Genomic DNA, 22,305 nt, shown 5'->3' with positions numbered 1-22,305 from the left:
CAGCCCTTGGCTTGAGTAATTTTCACCTAGAGGTCACCTCTGCAGCAGTGTTGTGCTTAGGATCCTGACCCAGAGAGTCCTCGGGGTCCTCACCTAGGAAAGGGTCAGGACCTACAGATGTGAGGACCTACAGATGCTGTGGATGGAGGCCAGCATCACCCCACAGTCTGACCAGCTGGCTTTTCCTTGGCCTGCAGCTGGCTCTGGAGAGGGGCTTTGAGAAAAACAGCTGGGTGATTTGGGACAGGAAGTAGAGTAACAGAATGAGTAGGAAACTCATGGTGAAGGAAAAAGCATTGTCTGGGCACTTTTATTCTAAGTCCCTGAGGCCAGAATGGGGCAGGGGACTGGGGAAGAGAGGGGGCAGGGTTTAATTTGGGGAATTATTATTCTGGAAGGAAAGGAGTCCTGGAGGGAAAAGGCAGAAAGAGGGCTGGAAAGGAGAGAAGGTTAGGAGAGAATCTAGGCCCCTAGTTCCCCCTCCCCCAGACTAAGATAAAGACTAGAATCCTGAAAGGTGATCTCATTACACAGAGCCAGGGCTGGAGGAAGGGGTGGGCAGGGGGTCACCGCCTTCCCTGGCTACAGAGCCCCTTCTTCTGCATCCACAGGGGATCTGATGAGAATGGGGTGGCCTCTATGCAAGACACCACCACCACCCCACCCCACACGACAATTCTCCAGGTTTGTAGGAATCACACCGGCTTAGTTTTGATCAAGAAGGCACTGAGGGGCCAAAGCACCCCTCTTCCAGGCTCTTGGTCAACTGCCAAATTCTAGGAAGGGGCTCAACAGAGGTTCCCATAACCCACAACCAAGAAGCGGGTGACTGGAACAGAATCCTCCTGGTGAATGACCCCAAACTCCTGGGTTTTCAATTCTAGTAGCTTGGGGTGGGGAGCAGCGGAGGGAACTCCGGGAGCCATGGAGGTCCCCCATCAGATCAGGCTGACTAGGAGCACTCTGTACGTCAAGTCCTGAGTCCCATATCCAGCTGGCAGGAACCCAGGCACCCAGTGGCACCGGAAGGCAAGGGGGAATCCCAGTTGGCCAGATGCCAGAGGTGTCTCCTGTCTCTTTCTACCCAAAAGTCTCCTCCCTGAAGAAGTGAGGGAGCCCCCACACACATATACTGACTCCCTCGCCTTCCAGAGGTGATTCCTTTCCTCATTAGGAAATTCTCCGCTCCCTTTTTCCTACTCCTTTTCCGAGCGTTTACGTTGTACATCTGGAAAGGAGGGGGGAGGAAGGTGGGGGAAGCAGAGAGAAGGAGGGGGAAGAGCTCAAACCCGCCCAGTCTTACCCAGTACAAACTACCGGTCTCCAGCTGGGGCTGGAGAGAGGGGAGTGGAGAGGTGCGGCCCCCCCATGCCCCTTCGGGGTGGGGGGCGCGGGCTCAGCGTTCCAAGGACCCAGGAATGCCCCCCCGCCCACCCCCCCGGCAGGCGGGGGGAGGGCTCAGCCGGGAGTTTGGCAAACTCCTCCCCGCGTTGAGTCATTCGCCTCTGGGAGGTTTAGGAAGCGGCTCCGGGTCGGTGGCCCCAGGACAGGGAGGAGCGGGCGCTATGGGGAGCCGGACTCCAGGGTCCCCTCTCCACGCCGTGCAGCCGCTCTGGGGCCTCCGGCCCCGACCCCCGCTGCTGCCGCTGCCGCTGCTGCTCGCGTTGCTGTTGCTGCTGCTACTGCTGCCGCCGCCACCCAGGGTCGGGGGCTTCAACTTAGACGCGGAGGCCCCAGCAGTGCTCTCTGGGCCCCCGGGCTCCTTCTTCGGCTTCTCGGTGGAGTTTTACCGGCCGAGGCCAGACCGGTGAGTGAGGAGAGTTAGCGGCGGGATGGAGGGGGGTGGGGACGCCTGGAAAGTGGGGGCGCGGCTGGAGTCTGGAGGGGACCAAGGCTTGAGTTTGAGAGGCGGAGTTTGGAAGGACTAAGGCTGGAGTTGGGGGCCCACGCTAGAGTTGGGGGCCCGCGCTGGAGTAAGGAGGAGGCTGGCCGGCGTGGAGGGGGGCCTTGAGTTTGAGAGAGATCAGTGGGGAGGCTTGTGTGGGGTGGAGAGAGGACACGACGCTGGAACCTGAAGTCTGGGCATGGGTCTTGGGGCCAAGGGAGAGGAGGGCGCGCGAATGGAGAGAGCAGAGGGTCTCCGGCTGAGATCTGTGAGCTGCCGGGACCCAGACGGATGGGGGCGGAGAGGGGGCGCGGAGGCCGGGAAGGGCTTTTTGGAGCACTGGGAGACCTCAGGACCCCGGAGGGCCATTGTGCAGACTAAGAACTGGTCGAAGCAGAATGAATTGTGTGTGTGTAGTAAGAGCGGAGTCGGAGACTGAGGGGGCCCAGAGGTTAAACGGGGGCCAGCTTCATTTTCCCCTCCCCCCTCAACTCTGGGAAAGACCCGGGAGGGGGACGGCGACTCCCTCCCCTTTCTCCTCGGTCTGGTTTTCCGCCCTACACCCCTAATCTCTGTTCAGACGAGGGGAACCGGGAACCTGGGGAGAGTCCCGGGACCCTGACACTGAGGGCGCCGGGGCTGGGGGTGGGCTTCGCCGAGGGCGGGTGCTCGGATGTGTCGGGAGGGGTGTGTGTGCGCGCGTGAAGGGGGGTGGGCGGTTTCCCTCTTCCTTTAGCTCTGGGGAGGAAGGGAAAAGCTGATTTCCTGTAGCTTGTGGGCTGGAGCTGAGCTGAGACCGGGACTTCTAGGGCTGGGGTCGGAAGCTGGGGAGACGTGCGTTCACTGGGCTCAAGAGCGTCAGAACACAGGACATCACAGATGGGGGAAGGCTCCAAGGAGGACCCTCATTCCCAGCTCAGCAGGGTGACAAGCAGACCGGACCCTGAGTACCTGGAAAATGGGGAGTCCATAGGCGTGGGGAAACCGGAGTTAGAGCTGAGGCAACATTAGAACTGGGGTATTTATTTAAATGTGGGGGTGGGGTTGGAAAGTAAAAGGGGAAGGTAGCGACTCTAGTCTGGTATGGGGATTCCCAAATGCCAGATTCCTGATCCTTCACAATCACTGGAGTTATCATTTCTCCTACATCTTTGGGCTCTGAGCTTCCCACTGCTCCCCATCACCACCAGCACCCCGACCCCTAGTATCTCAGGGTTTGATAGGACCTCTCAGAGGTGAGCTGCTTTTACACCTGATACAGTTAACTGATCTCTCCTCATGTCCTTTAATTTTTGGAGAAAAGGGGTTAATTTACCTAATTCACCCCTAATCTGGTGTGGGGGGGCAAATTTCTCCATTGTCTGGAGGACTAGGGAATGGGAAAAAGAAAGATGGTTAGGCTCCAGCTGTTGATTCTGGGCTATTCAAGGTCCCCACCCAACCCCCACCCCACCCCCCTGGCCTCTTGCCCAAACCCCATTGCATCACCCTGGCCTGGAGCCTCTGCCAGGTCTGGCCTCCCCAAGGCCCCCTCAAACTGCTTACCACAACCCTAATGGAGTAGAGAAGAGGGAGGGAGGGAGGTGATGGAATCCTCCCCCATATCTGGGTAACCTTCCTTGTACCCCACCCCCCACCTAACAAGGGTGTCATCTCCTTTTTAAAACACTCCCCTAAAACATCTGGCTTTCACACAATTCCGGTTCCCTAGGTGTCTGTCTGGCTCCTGGCCTGATCCTAAAGTCCTCTTCTAAAATAGGACCCTGCATTCTCATCCCTCCCCTCTCCCCTTCTGCTCATCTCTCCTCCCGAGAGAACCCAGGTGTCCAGCTTGCACTCCTCCCCCTCTCATTTTCTCTTTACAATACACTCTTAGAGTAGGACCGAACATTCCACCTCCTCAGTGACCTTCCTCCCATCACAGCTGGGCCTTCAACCACGTCCTGCCCTGAGGGGACAAACATAGCCCCTCACTTGGGCCATCGCTGAAGAGGGCCTCAGTGTTCTTGGTCCCTCTGCATCACCTCTCACTGTGGACAGCAAAACAGCATCAAAGGACAGGGTTAGCACAAGAGAGTGCATGGTAGGAAAGGGCCAAGCTCTTAAGTCAGGCAAAGCTGGGTGTGTGCCCTGTCCTCCCCACTTACTTGTTCTTTGTGTGACCTGAGGCCAGTCACTTAAGCTCATGGAGCTTGGTCTTCTCATGAAAATCAGACACCTAATTTATGAGGCTGTTTTGAGGGCTAAATGAGACAATACATATAAAAGGCATCTGGTCCGTAAAGGCGATCAGTACATGGTAGGCATGATTTTTATGAGGTAGCTGTTTTCTGTCTCTGCTTCTCTCCTCTCTAGATACCACCTAGTTCTTTGTCTGAGTTTTCCCCCATTTCTTATTTGCTTTTATCATTTGCTTATAGTAATGATAGTAGTAATAGTCCCTCACATTACTTAGCACTTTCATATCAATTTTTCCATTGAATCATTACCAAAGTCCTTGCGTTAGGCACAGGAAGCATTATTGCCTCATATGGGGCACACACACACACACACACACACACTCTGAAGCTTCAAGAATCATAGAAGTTTAGAACTAGAAGTTAGTTTAGTGACAATTCAAGGGCAACCCATCATTTTGTGGGTTGAGAGTCCAAGGCTTGGAGAGGGGAAGTGACTTGGCGTAGGACACCAGCTTCAAAGGTGCATCAGCCTTAGCCCAGCACCTTAGTTCCTTCTGGTACGGCCACAAGTGGAGGCAACTCTTCCTCCCCAGCCAGCCAGGCACTTCCTTTGGGAATAAAGTAGGGGAGCCAGAACCAAGTGTCTGCCTCTGGCCTGGTCAGGATCTGTAGGACCCGGAGGAACTGGGCCCTGGTCCACTTGCTACTCTCCACTCCCGACCTTATCAGGCCAACAGAGTCAAACAGTAACCATGTATTGAACAGGATCTTGGTTAATCAGAAGCCTAGCTGGGGAGATAGTGGACAGGAGAGGAGGGGATACATTGGCAACAGAGTAGACCAGAACACTGGCCTAGGAATCAGCATTCCCGGCTTCCGGTTCTTATATTAGGAAGGATTCTGAGTGACCTTGGACATGTTACTTAACTTCTCTGGGACTTAGTTTTCCCATCTGTAAAATATGGACATGGGACTCAGTCAGCAGGGTTTTTTTTAACTAAAGGTTTTTTCTTTATTTCCTTTTTCTAAAATTCAAATGGTATCTCATCAGGACATTGCATATAAAGCAGGAAAAAGAGGTTGCTCTAAAAGAAGATGAGGAGGAGTGTCAGGACCAAACTAGCCTCTCCTTACTCCACGTGGCAGCCCTGAGGCATCTACAAGAAAGTCTTCAAACCAGTGGGTGCTCTCTACGGTGCCTTCCTGATGTGGCATCTGGTGTCTCCGAAAACCAACTCTAGTAATTTCAAGGTTCTGAGGCTTCAGTATAAATTCTGGCAATTATTTCTTCCCCTGGACTGTATATTTTGGAAGAGTTTATCTGCCAAACCGCATTTAATAAGGAATAATTAATTCCTTTTTCCCATTTGTTATCAACTAGAAGTCAGAACAAGAAGACATCTATAGCTGCCAATCAGAGCTTTTGATGAATGTGAGATAGCCAGTTTCCCTACATGAGTTGATATAATTCCAACCAAAAGCAAATATACTTGAGGTTTTAATTAGCCCAGGCTGCCTTATCAGGTAAATGCATGTTTTCCGTTAGGTTTTCTGCAATATTGAAAATAGCCCAAGGACTATCCATTGTTACTTTCTTGGACCCCTAAGAGGACCAAACTGCTGCAGGATTTATGAAGCAGGAACTAAGAGTGGAAGAATAAGGACAAGCGATGTGACGTGCCATCCCTGACACCAGGGGCCTCACCTGGCACATGGGGGAGGGCACTATTTATTGGACTAACTTGAGCGCTGGGCTGGAAGGGCCACTGAACCCTCGGGTAGAAGCCACAAGTGATGGGTCTGTGTCCCTTGCCGGCATGTCAGATCTGCTGAAACTTCACACAGCCACAATGCATATGCCCCTGGCCGATGGGCTTGTGGGCTTTTATAAGCTTTGTAAGGCTTCTCTTTCACCTTCCAACCCCGTCAAACTCCAGGCTTCTTCTGGCCATCCCAGAAACACTCAGATTCAGCTTCTCCCCAAGAGAAGGCAGTGTTGGAAACATTGGGAGTATACCTTGGCCACAGCCCTGTGTTCTCCTGGAAATAGAATATCACAGCTCCCAGAGACTTTGAGATAACTTGTTCAACCTCTTCTTCCAAAGAAAGAGGGAAAGAGTATGGCCCAAGTCCACACTGAGCTAGTGCATAACTTGTCCAGTGCTGACTCCTGGTCCAGTGCTCTTTTCACTGCCTCCTGGACTACAGCTGTTTTCTGGGGCTGCCCCTGCTCAGGGAGGGTTGCACCACTGTCTCCTCACCCAGCCCTGGGTCAATGCAACCTCTCCCCACCACCAACCTCAACTACTGGGCCTGGCAACTGACCAGGTCACTATGTCGGCTCCTACCCCCAACTAGATGTATTGAGTGACGGGGTGGGGCCCTGTTTGGGGAGACAAACGGAGAAGTGAGAGGTTGGAAACAGACAGGAAGTCACAGGCAGTAAACATTTCCTTTCCCCGGGGTAACTGAGGCTGGCACCACACCCCCATCACTCTAGAAACTCTCACTCTCAGGCTGCCCCCTCCTATTCCTGGGGACCTTGCCTTCTCCCTCCTTCATTCTCATCCTCTGGCCCTCCTAGCCCACTTCTCACACCCCATTTCAGTCCCTGGAAGCTGCTAACTCGTGTTCCCATCCCCTGTTCCTCTGGGCCCCCCCCAGCTTTTGTGACCTCTGCCATAATCCCCAATTTAGGCACTCTTTCCTGGTAAGAAAGGCTGAAGAAGGTATCGTAATATCAGGGGAAGGGGTGGGTATTGGGAATGCTGAAAACTGAAAGGGGACAGAAATCAATAAAGATGTAGAAGCCCAAGATCTGAGAGAGAGAGAGAGAGTTCAAAAACTGAAACCAGGAGAGCAAGCAGTCATAGGGACAGAGGAACAGAGAGATTTGAGAAGCGGTACCATAGGCAGGTATGGAAGGAGCGCAAAGGCCACGGCTGGCAGGGACACTAGCCCAGGAGCCAGGTTGAGTCGCCCCAGCTGCCAGATGCTGTCTTCTTGGGCGATCTGGAGGAGAAGGCTAAAGGGCTAACAGCTGTGCAGAGGCCTCAGCGGCAAGGGATCCAGGAATGGCAGAGGCAGAGCCACAGACAGGAAGATGGTCCAGGATCTTAACTATGACCACCCTCATGACACAGAACCCCCAGCAAAGGCAACGCTCTCCTGGTCGTCTCAGGAGGAACTGTGGCACCGTGTCCAGAATTAAGACCCCAATAGAGCAGGATCTGAATTTAGACTCCTAGAGATGGTATGTGGAAAAGGGGTTCAGGGGCTGAGACAGAGACTCAGCCCCGATGGGGAAGGCCACACCAGAGCCCAGGGCGAATGATCTGTTTTCACCATCCTCCAGCTCCTCTCGCCACTTCTACTGCCTGATTTCCAAGACTCACATTTTCCTCCTACACGCCCCTGGGCTGGGCAGCTGGACTCCTGGGTCTTAGCCCAGAGAAGGCCTTTGGCTTGGGACGAGGGTACAGGCTAGGTGAGAGGACCCTGGGTTCCAGGGGCTGTACATCCGATTTTGGCAGGTCCATAGGGGAGATGGAGAAGCTGGGGCCAGAACCTCTGGCCTCTCTTCCCCTTCCCAGAACTGCCTCTGGCTCCTTCTCTCTTTAATAACAGGGGAAGGTAGGAGAGGAGAGAGAGTGGTGGGAGGAGGGGAGGGGTGGTGTTAGTGACAGCGGCACATGGGGACCGCCTGACTCCAGCCTGTGCCTCTGGCATCTGTGGCATCTTCTGAGATATAAATACAACCCAGGGGGCATCTACCCCACCCCCAGCCAGACCCTGGCCCAGAGGCCTGGGTCCTTCCTGCCTTGGAGGACTGGAGAAGAGCTAGAAGCCACCCTGAACTTCCTCTCCTTTCCCCTTCACAGGGTCAGCGTGCTGGTGGGAGCACCCAAGGCTAACACCAGCCAGCCAGGAGTGCTGCAGGGCGGTGCTGTTTACCTCTGTCCCTGGGGCACCAGCCTGGCACAGTGCAGCCCTATTGAGTTTGACAGCAAAGGTAACCAGCCCTCTTGGTAGGCCTGGGAAGTTCAGGGAGGGACTGGGGGGTGGGGCTGTGGCTTTGAGGCGGGCCCGGTGGGGCTTGGAGCGATGGGGAGAGCCTGCCCAGCTCCTTGGCCACGCGCCCTCCCAGCACTGATGCGCTGGTTGAGCTTCGGCTCCGTGCAGCCGTGCAGCGCTCCCCGTGGCACTCACACCACGTTACCAGTCCAGCCCAGCCCAAGGAGGGCGGGCATGATTCAGAAACATGTGGCTCTCATTTCCCCTGAATCACCCACAACTCAGGGAGGCCAGGGCAGTAACAGAGACAAAGACAGGGAGAGTCACACAGACTATTTGATTTATTTAACTAAGCACTGACTAAGTGATAGTACACGCCAGGCATGGTGATGGGACGGCAGGGGATGGAAACATGATTTAACCACTGCCCTCAAGGAGCTCCAAGTTCAGAATAGATGCAGAGATGAGAAGGAGACAAGAGATAAACAACAATAACAGTTAACACTTGAAGAGCACTTGCTCTGCGCCCAGCACTGTTGTAAGCCCTTTGTACGTATTAGCTCACTTAATCCTTTCAAAAACTGCATGAGGTATAATTATCCCCATTTTATAGGAGAGGAAATAGAGGTTTAAGTAACTTGTCCACGGCCACACAGCTAATAAATGGTGGAGCAAGGACATGAACTTGAGCAGTCTGCTCCAGAGGTAAAGACTAGGGTGAGGGAACAGAAAGAGGAGTGCGTAAAAAGATGGAGACAATGGGGGTGGCGGAGACGATCATGAAACAGATTGATTTTTTTTTTTTTTTTAACCTGAAAGAGGAGAATCAGAGGAATTAAAAAGGGTGTCATATAGAGGGCAGAGCTAAGACTTGGAAAAAGAGAGACAGACAGATACAGAGAGAGAGAGAGAGAGAGAGAGAGAGAAGGGGACCCCGATCGAGAAATGTGAGAAAGGTCAAGAAAGGACCTTGGAAAGGTGCTTAGAGACACAGGCCCAGGCTCAAACAGAGAAGTGCAGCCAAAGTGTTACCCACTCAGGAGATAGCCGTTCTTACCCTCCTGCCCCAACTCACCGCAAGCATCCTTGGCCCAGCTAGACCAGGGGAAGTCAACTCTAGGAGCGCCAGGTTCTGTGTGCGCATGTGTGCACGTGCTTGCGTGTGTGTGCATATGCGTGTGTGTGTGTGTGTGTACAGGAGGGGTGGGTCAGGCCACACAAAGCAGAATCTGAAGACCCCATTCCCACCAGTGAGTCATGGTGTTCAGGGCTTGCAAGTGCTTGGGTACCCCCAGACTGAAAATGGGGGCTGTGCTAGGTCTCAGTTGCCCACTGCCTGCATGACGCCCCTTTCTCACTTCCCAAGGCTCTCGGATCCTGGAGTCCTCACTCTCCATCCCTGAGGGAGAGGAGCCTGTGGAGTACAAGTCCTTGCAGTGGTTTGGAGCGACGGTTCGAGCCCATGGCTCCTCCATCTTGGTGAGGGGCCAGCAGGCTCAGGGGGCTGGGGGCTAGGAGATGAGCAGTGGAGCGTCGGCCTGGAGGGAGGGAGGAGGGTTCCTGTTAGACTAAACCTGAAGCCCCCTCCTCCCGGGCCTTCCCAGGCCTGTGCCCCGCTGTACAGCTGGCGCACAGAGAAGGAACCGCTGAACGATCCCGTGGGCACCTGCTACCTCTCCACAGACAACTTCACCCGAATTCTAGAATATGCACCTTGCCGCTCAGGTAGGGCAAGAGGGGGCATGTGCCTGTGTCTGCCTTCTCTGTGTGAGTCCCCACAGCCCCCACCCCCGTTAGTCTTAGGCTCACCGTGTGGTCCAGGGAGGTCCTCTGGTTCCCTCTCCCACCTCCTTTCCCAATCTCTCTCTCCTTTCCTACATGACCCATCTGTGCGGGCGTCCTGCCCACCACCTTCTCCCCTCACAGACTTCAGCTGGGCGGCAGGACAAGGTTACTGCCAAGGGGGCTTCAGTGCTGAGTTTACCAAGGTGAGAGGGTGATCTGGGAGGGAAGTGGCTGTGGGCGGTGGACACGGGCGTCAGGACCAGATGTAGACTCAGTGCCTTCCCCCCACAGACTGGGCGTGTGGTCCTGGGTGGACCAGGGAGCTATTTCTGGCAAGGTAAGTCTTTCCTCCGCTGCCCCTTCATCCCCTGGCACAAGGCCTCGTCCCCGTTCCCAGCCCGAGGTCATCATGCTTCCCTCCTCTGCCGCAGGCCCGTTTCTCCTCTCCCTTCTTGAGCCTTACATGTCCTCTTCTACCACCCTCCACAAGCTTCCCTGCCTTGAAACAGACTTCTGAAGTCCTACCCAGTCAGCCCCCAGTGTCCCCCTCCCTGCCACCTCCTCCTCCGTCCATCCTTTCCTCATCCCCTTCCCCAGGCCAGATCCTGTCGGCCACCCAGGAGCAGATTGCAGAATCCTATTACCCTGAGTACTTCATCAACCTGGTCCAGGGGCAGCTGCAGACCCGTCAGGCCAGTTCCATCTACGATGACAGCTACCTGGGTGAGTGCACAAGGGGGAGGACACTGCAGGGGCGACCCTCAGGTGCTCCTGTCCTCGCTCACCCCCTTGCCTCCCTTCTCTCACTCTGCCATACTTCTGTGCAAGCTGACTGTGAAGTGGTGGGGAAGGGACTGGAAGATGGGCCAGGGCAGATTGGTCCCCAAAGGAGGAATAATAACACCTACCCACCCTCTCCCCCAGGTTACTCTGTGGCTGTGGGTGAATTCAGTGGCGATGACACAGAAGGTAAGTGTGACCCCAGGCTGGGGCCAAGGGAGGGGGTGGGTGGAGACCCAGGGCCTGGGGTACGTACCATTCTTGTCTGACTCACCTTTCACCACTGTTAGCCCACAATTTTCTCTTTTCTTTGCAGATTTTGTTGCTGGTGTGCCCAAAGGGAACCTCACCTATGGTTATGTAAGACTCTGGCTGACCCTCCTCTCCTCCCTCCCCATCCCCTCCCCTGACTAATCACACAAAAAACGTGCAGGCAATTTGTGAGAATTCAAAAAGTGGATCAGAACATGGGCTCCGGAGTCAGACCTGGGTTCAAGTTCTAGCACTTACTCTGGATGAATCATTCTGTTATTTATTCGTATCCCACTTCATTCCATAAAAACCTTGAGCCTGCTTTACCTCTCTGAGCCTCATTCTTCTCTGTATAATGGGATAATAATAGTTCTGACCTCACAAGACTCTTGTAAGGATAAAACGAGATAATGCATGTGAAAGTACTTAGTGAACTGTTAGGCAGTGTACAGCTGGTAGCTGTTATTATTAGACCATGACAAGTGCTTTAAAAAGAATACAGATAAGAATGCCATAGGAGTTCATTCAATTAACATTTATTAAGGCAAGGTAAGAGATAAGATGAATAAGACATCATACCCATCTCATAAGGTGTTTCTAATCAAGTGTGTAAGATAAGACACATACAACCTCAGTGCATCGGGCACTGTCCTCTCATGGTTTCTGGTCTTCACAACGAGCTGACGGGGGTAGATATTACCATGCACGTTTGACACATGAGAAAGCTGAGGATCTAAGAGACCCAGTAAGTTGTTTAAGATCACCCCATTAGTAAGTGGCTGCATAGAGATTTAAAACCAGATCTGTCTTACTCCAAAGTCAGCGTTCTTTCTGTACTATAATAATTTCAGAAAAGTGATTAAGATGGTATAGCAGTTTAGGGGGAGGAATAACCTCCTTTCCAGGGCAGGGATGGATCAGAGAAGGTTCTATGAAGGATCAATGGAAATGAGCTAGAGGGCATCCTAGGCAGAAGCATGAAAAAAGGCATGGAAGGAAAGAAAAAAAAAATTCAGCCAGTTTAGCAGACTCATGGGCTGATTGAGGGCGAGGAGAATAAAGGACAGGTTGAGCAAAAGCAGATAGGTTGGGGCAAGTTATCCGGGGACTCAGAGGACCAGCCAAGAAAGGGAGACTTTGGCAGTGGCTCAGGGAACCACCATGGGTTTCCAAGCGAGGTGTCTCTCCTGCATCTGCTTGAGGGCTGCAGTGGAGGAAGGGACAGCCTGAGGCAGGGAGGTGGCCAGGGGGCTCTCCAGCAGTCGTGTGACAGGGATCCCACTAGAGTAACAGCAGTGAGAGTGGGGAAGAGAGCCAGGAGTCAAAAGACTTGGGGACTGACGGGGCCAGCCACTAATGGTGGACTTAGGGGAGACGTGAGTGTTTGTGGTCTGGGAGGGCTGGAGAATCAGGAATGACTGAGGCCTCAGTGGGCAGTCAGTCATTCAGCTAATAATTACTGAATGTCTACTGCTCACGAAGCACTACTTTAGGCTCTAGGGAGAAAGCAAAGAACAAAACCAAGTTCTGCCCCCATTGATTTTCCATTCTGTTGGGTAGAGATGGACAACAGACAGATAAATATGAAATCTGACAGTAATGGATAAGTGATACGGAAAACATAATGAAGTAGCTGTGGGACCAAGCTATTGGCATAGACACGGGAATGTAAGGGCAAAGCGTGGGAGGGAATTAGGGGACAAGTGATCTGTGTCTCTAAGGAATGCCTACCCCTGGGTAGTCTGTACCCATCTGCCCTCCATCCATGGGATGGTCTGGGAGTCCAAGGCCAATGGGCATATCTCCTCATCCCCAGGTCACCATCCTTAATGGCTCAGACATTCGATCCCTCTACAACTTCTCAGGGGAACAGGTGAGGACATCCATACCCCCAACCCAGCTTGGCCCTCTGCCAACCAAACCCCAGTCCTGACCCAATAAGCTCAGCCTGATTTCTCAGGCCCTCTGGAGTCTCTGACCTCTCCCCAGATCCCCTACTGATCCTGTTGTTTGACCCACCCATCTGACTCAGAGCTGCCCCTCTGTCCTTCGCAGATGGCCTCCTACTTTGGCTATGCAGTGGCTGTTTCAGACATCAATGGGGACGGGTGAGTAGTGAGAAAAGGCACACTGTGATACCCTTCCCGGGTGGGAAGAGTGGGGAGGGACAGAAAAACGCAAGGAGAGTTTTTCTTCAGGCTTTTCCCCAATGCTGTTCACTTGTGCCTGCATTCCCCTTGCTCAGGGGCAAAGAGAGAGCGGACAGCTGAGACCAGAAGACCTCAGGTCTTCTCACTTGGGTGGGAGGGAGGGAGCCCGAGATCCAGGACGCCTGAGATTTCCTGGACCAGGTTGGGGAGGGGAGGTAGCAAGGCAGAGTGTCAGGATGTTTGGTTTTTTGCCCTGCCCCCAGGCTGGATGACCTGCTGGTGGGGGCACCCCTGCTCATGGAGCGGACAGCCGATGGGCGGCCTCAGGAGGTCGGCAGGGTCTACATCTACCTGCAGCAGCCCGCGGGCATGGAGCCCACCCCCACCCTTACCCTCACTGGCCAGGATGAGTTTGGCCGATTTGGAAGCTCCTTGACCCCCCTGGGGGATCTGGACCAGGATGGCTACAATGGTAAGTACCATGGACTCAAGGAGCTGAAGAGGAGTCAGGGGCCTGAGTCAGAAGGGATTGGGGATTTGGTGACTAAGATACCCAGACCCCCAGTGACTTCCCAAGGAGGTGTATAGGCCTCAATTCCAATGTCTAGGTCTTGGGGCTTTGAAGAGATTAGAATAGAAGGGAATGACAGATGGGAAAAATAGGATCCTGTGTCCTGGGGTCTGGTGGTAAAGATTTGGAGTCCTGGATTCCTGACCCACTGACTGGTGTGTCTTGTGTATCTTGCAGATATGGCCATTGGGGCTCCCTTTGGTGGGGAGACCCAGCAGGGAGTGGTGTTTGTATTCCCTGGGGGCCCAAGGGGGCTGGGCTCTAAGCCTTCCCAGGTTCTGCTACCCCTGTGGGCAGCTGGTCACACACCAGACTTCTTTGGCTCTGCCCTTCGAGGAGGCCGAGACCTGGATGGCAACGGATACCCTGGTGAGTTGTGCCGGAGGCCCCTGTCACCTTAGAATTTCCTGGTCACAGACCCCCAATCCCTCTTCTGCACTTTCCTAAAGTTATGGTTGCAGTTCTAGATACTGCCACCAGACGGTGCTATCCCCCCACTTTCCGTCTCCTTGAGCAATGAAACTACAGGGAGGCTAGGAAGGAAGACTCCTAATTTGGGGTTTGCTGAAAGGGGTACTTCCTTGGCTTCTTGCAGATCTGATTGTGGGGTCCTTTGGTGTGGACAAGGCTGTGGTGTACAGGTATGAAGTCCAGGGCGGGCAGCCTGGGAGAAGTGGGATCTGCGGAATTCCTCAACAGGGCTGAGGTTGGGAAAGTGTACAATGCACACTGGGATCCTGGGGCTTGGACACCAGCTTCCTGTGCCCAGGTTCCCGAGGAGTCTTAGTTCTATTGACCCCCACATCCACTCTTGGCAGGGGTCGCCCCATCGTGTCTGCCAGTGCCTCCCTCACCATCTTCCCTGCCATGTTCAACCCAGAGGAACGCAGCTGCAGCTTGGAGGGGAACCCTGTGGCTTGGTGAGCTGGGGCCCAGGAGATTGCAGGACCAAGTCTGGGAGACCTCAGTCTGTGCCTGGGCGTGGGCAGGGAGACCAGGTCTGCAGAAGGGGACAAATGGGGGTGTCCTAGTGAGGGTCTGTCCGAGAGATAGGTGGAGGGTAGGATGCCTGTTCCAGTTGGATACACCAGCTTTCCTCTTGGTCTTCCTCCAGCATCAACCTTAGCTTCTGCCTCAATGCTTCTGGAAAACACGTTCCTGACTCCATCGGTAAAGGAGATTGCCTGAATCTATCAGGCACTGGGACGGGATGGAGGGGCTGGGGACCTGGGCACCGCCCTTCTCTTTGAGTAGATGAGGAGGGAGAGACAGATCCTCCTTAACCTACACCCCTGGCTGCAGGCTTCACGGTGGAGCTGCAGCTGGACTGGCAGAAACAGAAGGGAGGAGTACGGAGAGCACTGTTCCTCGCCTCCAGACAAGCGACCCTGACACAGACACTGCTCATCCTGAATGGGGCTCGGGAGGATTGCAGAGACATGAAGGTGTACCTCAGGGTATGGTCCCTCAGGCAGGGCGTGCAGTGGCCTGCAGAGGGTGGCAGCTGGGGTCCTCCTGGAAGGAAAGACATGGGCAGATTCCAGTGAAGGGCTTGGGACTTTGGGGGACTGAGGAAGGGGGCCCTTCTGTCAGAGGAGCTGGGAACCAGGCTCCCAGGGCCTCTCAAGTAGGGAGCATGGTCAAGTTTAGACACCTGGATTCTTGAAGGCCTTGAGTGACCAAAAGGAGATTTGAGAGGCTGAGGATCAGGACTACCAAATCTCCAGTGTCCCCTGAGTCTGTGAACCCTCTCTTTTGCCCCAGAATGAGTCAGAGTTCCGAGACAAACTCTCCCCAATTCACATCGCCCTCAACTTCTCCTTGGACCCCCAAGCCCCTGTGGACAGCCATGGCCTCCGGCCAGTCTTACATTACCAGAGCAAGAACCGCATAGAAGACAAGGTGAGGACAGGGGCGTTGAAGGGACCCAGGAGGAGAGGGGTCTGGGCACCTGGGGGCAGAGCCCTGGAGGAGGGAGCCTATAGACCAGGAGGGGGGCTAAACTCCCCTCTCAAGGCTGCCCTGCTCCTCAGGCTCAGATCTTGCTGGACTGTGGAGAAGACAACATCTGTGTGCCGGACCTACAGCTGGAAGTGTCTGGGTAAGTGAAGGCTAACATCAGGCTGGGGGGTTCCAGATGCCAAGGTCTGTATCAGGACACATGGAACTTGGAAGTACCTGGCACCTGAAAAAGTATGACAGGGACATTCTAGCTAGCTGTGTGACCTTAGGAAGTTACTCAGCTTCTCTGAGCTTCAGCTTTTCCACCTGGATAGTGGGAATAGCGGCATCTATTTCTCTGGCTTTTTTGAAGAATTGAATGAAATAATTTACATAAAGCATCAAGCCTAGTTGCTGCCATGGAGTTGGAATTCAGTAAATGGTATTTATTATTATTGTTGTTGTTGTTGTTGTTGTTATGACCCATTGTCCTGGTTTAGGGATTAATTCCAGTGTCCCTTACCTTGTGTGCCACCTCCAGGGAGCCAGACCACGTGTACCTGGGCGACAAGAACTCTCTGAACCTAACTTTCCATGCCCAGAATGTGGGTGAGGGTGGCGCCTATGAGGCTGAGCTTTGGGTCACGGCTCCTCCGGAAGCTGAGTACTCAGGACTCGTCAGACACCCAGGAGTAAGAGGGGACTCTCCGTTGGGGCTTGGGAGGAAGCTCTGCCAGAGGGGCACCAAAACCTTACCTGCACCACCCTCACTTCCAGAACTTCTCCAGCCTGAGCTGTGACTACTTTTCCGTGAACCAGAGCCGCCTACTGGTGTGTGACCTGGGCAACCCCATGAAGGCAGGAGCCAGTGTAAGTCTGGGACCGGAGAAAAGACCCGAGAGGACAGTGACCAGCCGGTCCAGAGCAGAGCTGTGGGAAAGGGAAGGAGGGCTGGAGATGGGGTAAAGCAAATATGCCAATATAACAGCCCCCTTGTCCTCCCTCCACGTCCCACAGATCAGGGGTGGCCTTCGGTTCACAGTCCCTCACCTCCGAGACGCGAAGAAAACGATCCAGTTTGACTTCCAGATTCTCAGGTAGGGAGTAGGAGGGGCCAGGCTGCTGCTGAGTTGGGGGCGGGGCAGAGGAGGGCCGGACAGGGGGCGGGGTCTGTGCCATCGGAATCCTCTGACTGGGCTCCGGCACCATCTCATTCTCTCCTCCATTCCACAGCAAGAATCTCAACAATTCTCAAAGCGAAGTGGTTTCCTTCCGTCTCTCAGTGGAGGCTCAGGCCCAGGTCTCCCTTAATGGGTTAGTGCCCAGGCGAAATGGGGCCTTGCTGGGAGGGGAGACAGACTTCTAAGAAAGGATGCATATGGGGTCCCTTCCACTGTCCTCTAAGCCACCCTCTTTCTTAGTGTCTCCAAGCCTGAAGCAGTGCTGTTCCCAGTGAGCGACTGGCATCCCCGAGACGAGCCTCAGAAGGAAGGAGATGTAGGCCCTTCTGTCCACCACGTCTATGAGGTGAGGAGGGCTAGGTCCAGGGCAGATGACTGGAAGTGGAGGGGCGGTGCCAGAATGAAAGACAGAGAGGGAGGAACTAGCATGAGCGACAGAGGGCTGGGACCAGAATGAGGAACTGGGAGGAAGAGAGGAGGGAGGGGCAGTGATATGTAAAGGATTGGTCAGGGTCAGTATGAGAGACAGCCAGAGGAGAGACAGGCCAGTTGAGTAACTTGGAAGGGAAGATGGAGTCCCCTCCAAGAGTGTTGGCTGGAGAGAATTGTGTCTCTGCCCATTGATTTCCTCTTTAACCCCTGAGATAGGAGACGCAGCAGGGTAGAGTGGGCCATGGTGACCCAGGGTCTCAAAAGGGCAGAATCATTCCCTTCCTTCTCCCGATGATGGTGCTCTTTTCTCCTCAGCTCATCAACCTGGGCCCCAGCTCCATTAGCCATGGCGTGCTGGAGCTCAGCTGCCCCCAGACTCTGGAAGGTCAGCAGCTCCTCTACATAACCAAGTTTACAGGACTCAGCAACTGTACCACCAGTCACCTCCCCAACTCAGAGCACCTGGAGGTGAGGGGCTTGGAGACTGGCATGCGGTGGGACCAAGGCTGAGGAGTTTGGGGCAGGATGCTGGCAGCCTGAAAGAGCCAATGAGGATGTGCCTGAAGCTAGTACTTAGGCCACTGGAAGGGGGTCAGAAGGCCTACAGACATCTCGAGGCCCTAAGAAGGAAAAAGAGTTTTATGCACTGTGCTTCTATCTTTCTGCCTAAAATATCCTTCCCTTACTTCTTGCCCTGGCATACTCCAAGAACCCAGCTTTGCACCACCTCCTCTTGGAAGCCTTCTTCAGCCCTGTTCCCCTGGACGCCAGTGCCTGTTTACTCATTAACAACATTTAATTAAGTGAATGTCTGCACTGAACGCTGTTAGAGGCTCAGGAAATATCTCACTGAACAAAGCTAACAAGGTCCCCACTCTCATTGAGCTTATACTTTAGTGGAGGGTAGTAGACAATAAAAGTTTAAAAAGAGAGATGAACAGGTACTTCAAAGTGATAAAAGTGCAGTGATAAGATGTTGGGGTGTGGGGGGGCTGGAGACTGTTTGGGTCATCAGGAAAAACCTCTTGAGGTCAACCGTTGAGCTGAGTCCTGAAAGAGCAGGATGAACTTGCCTGTGGAGACTTGGGCATTCCAAGAAGAGGGAACAGCCAATGCAAAGGCCCTAAGGCAGGGGCAGGGGCAGAGGCAGGGACCTAATTATTTATTTACACATCTCTTCCTTGTAAACTCCAAGGACCCCGTCTAATTTGTTTCTATATTTCAACACTGAGCTTGTTGCTTTGCCATTGGAGGTGGTCAGTTGCACGGATAAAAGAACAGGTTGAAGCTGCTCTGGACCCCAGGTGCAGGCTGGCTTCCACACTGTAATGAGTTGGAAGAGGCGGCTAACTGTCTTTTTCTACTTCCAGTTGGATCCCGAGAGTTCCCAGAACCACAGACTGCAAAGACGGCAAGCTCCAGGCCAGAGCCCAACCTCCTCATGGCCTCAGATTCTGGTAAGTCATCCTGGGAATGAGGTCTGGGCCCAAGCGTTGAGTACCTGTTTGGGTTCCAGAAACAACCACCAGAAGGGCAGATCTCTAGGTTCACGCTTCCTCTTTCTTCCCAGAAATGCCCGGAGGTGGAGTGTTTCAAGCTGCGCTGTGAGCTTGGGCCACTCCACCGGCAAGAGAGCCGGAGTCTGCAACTGCATTTCCGAGTTGGTGCCAAGACCTTCCTGCAGGTAAGGGAGCTTTACCTCAGTCCTGACCCCCGACCTTTGGGCGTCCATTTTCCCACCTCCTTTGGGGAGTGGGACCCAGGCACTCCAGCTCCCCTCCTGCCCTTGTTTAGACGGGGCTGTGTGTCCTTGACGCCACCTAGTGGGCACACTGAGAGTGACAGCTTCCCTTTCCTGGTCCATTCAGAGAAGGTAGGAGGGCTGGAGGGAGACAGGTGTGCAGACAATGATAGAAACACAGAGATGGAAGATGAATTCATAGTGGAGAGGCAAGCAGATGTAAGAACAGTGAAGAACAGTCATTTCTTAAGTGTACATTATGGGCCAGGCGTTGTCCTAGGTACTTAACCCACCTTAATGATTTTTTTAAAAAAATTTTTGAACATGCAGTCATCTAATTATGCATTGTTTAGTTATAACTACTCAATTACATTTATTATCTCATAGAAGGGGCATAGAGATTCAGGAACATAGGGAAAGATCACAACCTGAGCCATGTCCTCTAGATCCCAAGGGGGGCTGCCCTAAACACTTTTCCTCCACCCCCAGCGGGAGCACCAGCCGTTTAGCCTGCAGTGTGAAGCTGTGTACGAAGCCCTGAGGATGCCTTACCGAATCCTGCCTCGGCAACTTCCCCGGAAGGAACTTCAGGTACGGCCAGGGCCAGAGGTCTGGGCCAGGGAAGATAGGTCTCAGAATGCTGGGCCTGGCACGGCTGGGATGAGGTGGAGGCTGGCCTTGTTATGGTACCAAATATTTACTGAGCATCCACTGTGTACCAGGTGCTGTGCTAGGTCCTGGGGATATAATGGTAAGCAAGATAGACAGGGCATTTTCACTTCTAGAGTTCGTGGTCTACTGGGCAATGAGAACACAGTGTGACACATGCCAGGATATTTATGGGAACACATCATAGGGACACTTGAACATAGTCTTGCAGGGTGAGGGAAGGCTTCCTGGAAGAAGTGATGTTTAAGCTGAGACCTGAACTACCAGGCTAACCAGTCAGTAAAGAATATTCTCTGGGGAGAGGGAATTAGAAGATGTGAAGACCCAAAACTGAGAGACAATAATGCACCTTTTAAGAATTTAAATAATGAAGTCCAGATTTCTCTCAGCCCAAGATGGGAGGTGAGAAATGGGTCTAGGTCCAATGACAAGTGTAGATGGGAAGAACTAATGGTTTTTCAGTGACCTGTCCTGACTTGCTCCCTAGGTGGCCACAGCTGTGCAGTGGACCAAGGCAGAAGGCAGCCATGGTGTCCCACTGTGGATTATTATCCTGGCCATCCTGATCGGCCTCCTGCTCCTAGGGCTCCTCATCTACATCCTCTATAAGGTCAGCAACATCCTTCCCGTGACTCGGCCACCCTCTCAGCAGGTTCTGCCCTTTGACCCAGCACAATCCCAAGCATCTACCTCCAGACCAATTCTCCAGCCATGTGCCCCCACCTGTGCCCTGGCCACATGCGACTCATTACTCTGCCTATAGGATCCTTCCCTTCATTCCACAGCCCAGATCTTAGAGTCTCTTGACTCAAGCTCACAAGTTTGCCTGTACTTGCAAAATCAGTGTTACTCACAGGTGGCAAATATATGGCCAAAAACCCATGGCAGCCATCACTAATTGATCATACCCTAGAAGTGGCCTCAGAATCCTCCTTAAGAGGCAGCCAATTGGCTTGGAACTTGAGTTCAAACCTGTTTGCTATTCCTGGCTTAACTGGGGACATCTTTATGGCACTGATGAAAGACCCCCTTATACCAAAGTACCCCCAGCTTTAGCCCTCCTGGCCCATTAGACCTCTTGTAGAGGTGGACTTAACAGCCTGAATTTAGGCCACTTTTGCAAGATGGGAAGATAGGAAGCACTAGAGGCTTCTTCATTCCCTCTTGGGATAAGACTTGGGGAGAAATGGGAGCAAGAGTTTCTAAACTCTCCTTCCTTCCCTTCTCATTAGCTCGGATTCTTCAAACGCTCCCTCCCATATGGCACCGCCATGGAAAAAGCTCAGCTCAAGCCTCCAGCCACCTCTGATGCCTGACTCCTCCAGATCCCAGACTCCCAATCCTGAAGGCCCAGTTCCCCTACCCTCAGTCTACTGACAGGGAGGGGGCTGGGTGCTTCCTGAAGGTGCTGAGGGCCAGGGAGAAGTTTCTCTCCCCAGCCCAGAGACATACTTGAAGGGCCAGAGCCGGGAGGTGAGGGGCTGGGGACCCCCACCCCCCATGCACTGTGAAGGACCCTCGTTTACACATGCCCTCCTCATGGATGGGGGAACTCAGATCCAGGGACAGGAGCCCCAGCCTCCCTGCAGCCTTTGCATTTCCTGAAAACAACTTGGAACCAGACCTGAGGGATCCAATCCCAGTTCCCTGGGCCAGACTTGCCACCAGGACTTCCTGTCCAGTTCCAGCCTGCAAAGATGTGTCCTCAGCTTTGCCAGAGATCCACAGGAAGCCCCCAATTAAGAACCTGGAACCTGGAGAGCGAGGCCTGGCAGCTCTGGACAGCCCCCACCCTGGTGGGCCAACAAGGAACACTAACCGTGGATGGTGCCCCAGGACCAGCTCAGGACAGATCCCAAACAAGGATCCATGCTGGCCCAGAACCAGCTCCAAGGTTAAATCAGAACTCTAATGGGGCCAGATCGAACCTGGGGCCTGGGGTTGATCTGGGACCCAGACTCAGACGTTGGTAATGTAACCAGTCATATCCAGGACTACATTTGAGCCTGCTCCAGACCTGGGCCTGGAGGTCCAATCCACCTGACTTGGGAGAAGTCAGGAATTGCCCAGGACCCTGAAGGGGCCGTGATGGCAACAGATCTGGAACCTCAGCCTGGCCAAACGCAGGCCCTCCTAGTCCCCCAGAGAAAGGGGAGCCCACTGTCCTTGGCCTGCAGGATTTGGGTTCTGCCCACCAGCTGCACTGACGCTGCCCCTCCTCTCCCTGCCCAACCCTCCCTTCCCCTCGGCTCCGGACACCCGGGACTTATTTAAACTCTGTTGCAAGTGCAATAAACCCGGCCCGGTGCTCCCACTGACCAGAGCTGGAATCTGTGCTACCCCACTCTTTCCAAACCCATCCTGGAACCAGACGGCTTGGTGGATAGGAAAAGCCTGTGTTTCTTGTAGCTTCTTCCCACTGGGAGCCAGGATTATGAACCCCAGGAACTGGGGAACTCATTTTGGGTTCCCTTATCTTAGGTGAAAGAGATGATCAAAGGAGAGAAAACAGGGCTTGACTCCTTTGTCCGACACCCAGCCCCACCAGATCTGGTCCCCAACACCTCCAAGAGAGAAGGAAAAGAAATCCCTTCTCTTTGAGGATTAGGGAAGAATGCAAAGGGGGAAGACCAGGTTGAAAGTGGGGGAAGAAGACTCACCTGCGCTTCCCTAAATCAGAATAATGAAATGGGTTGAGACAAAAAGCCACAGAATGAAATCAGA

At 53.6% G+C, this 22,305-nt stretch overlaps 1 protein-coding gene across 1 annotated transcript; it reads left to right on the top strand.

Moving 5' to 3' along the window:
- The first annotated feature begins 1,308 nt into the window (after positions 1-1,308).
- Positions 1,309-21,899, top strand: ITGA5 (integrin subunit alpha 5). Its single transcript, XM_019724391.3, has 30 exons — positions 1,309-1,807; positions 7,947-8,077; positions 9,446-9,558; positions 9,684-9,804; positions 10,006-10,067; positions 10,156-10,201; positions 10,462-10,587; positions 10,789-10,833; positions 10,961-11,004; positions 12,713-12,769; positions 12,952-13,004; positions 13,310-13,518; positions 13,795-13,986; positions 14,213-14,258; positions 14,436-14,537; positions 14,732-14,787; positions 14,920-15,074; positions 15,382-15,519; positions 15,651-15,718; positions 16,100-16,250; positions 16,336-16,428; positions 16,576-16,655; positions 16,792-16,872; positions 16,980-17,085; positions 17,487-17,639; positions 18,542-18,628; positions 18,742-18,855; positions 19,402-19,503; positions 20,069-20,191; positions 20,814-21,899. The coding sequence occupies exons 1-30, from the start codon at positions 1,419-1,421 to the stop codon at positions 20,895-20,897; spliced, it is 3,327 nt and encodes a 1,108-aa protein (XP_019579950.3). The 5' UTR covers positions 1,309-1,418; the 3' UTR covers positions 20,898-21,899.
- Positions 21,900-22,305: the final 406 nt, after the last annotated feature.

This window comes from Rhinolophus sinicus, chromosome 1, assembly GCF_057876585.1.
Source record: "Rhinolophus sinicus isolate RSI-liver-muscle chromosome 1, RSI-T2T, whole genome shotgun sequence".
In the NCBI taxonomy this organism is placed as follows: domain Eukaryota; kingdom Metazoa; phylum Chordata; class Mammalia; order Chiroptera; family Rhinolophidae; genus Rhinolophus; species Rhinolophus sinicus.
The sequence above is the reverse complement of the archived record's forward strand: the minus strand, read 5'-3'. Positions and strand labels throughout refer to the sequence as shown.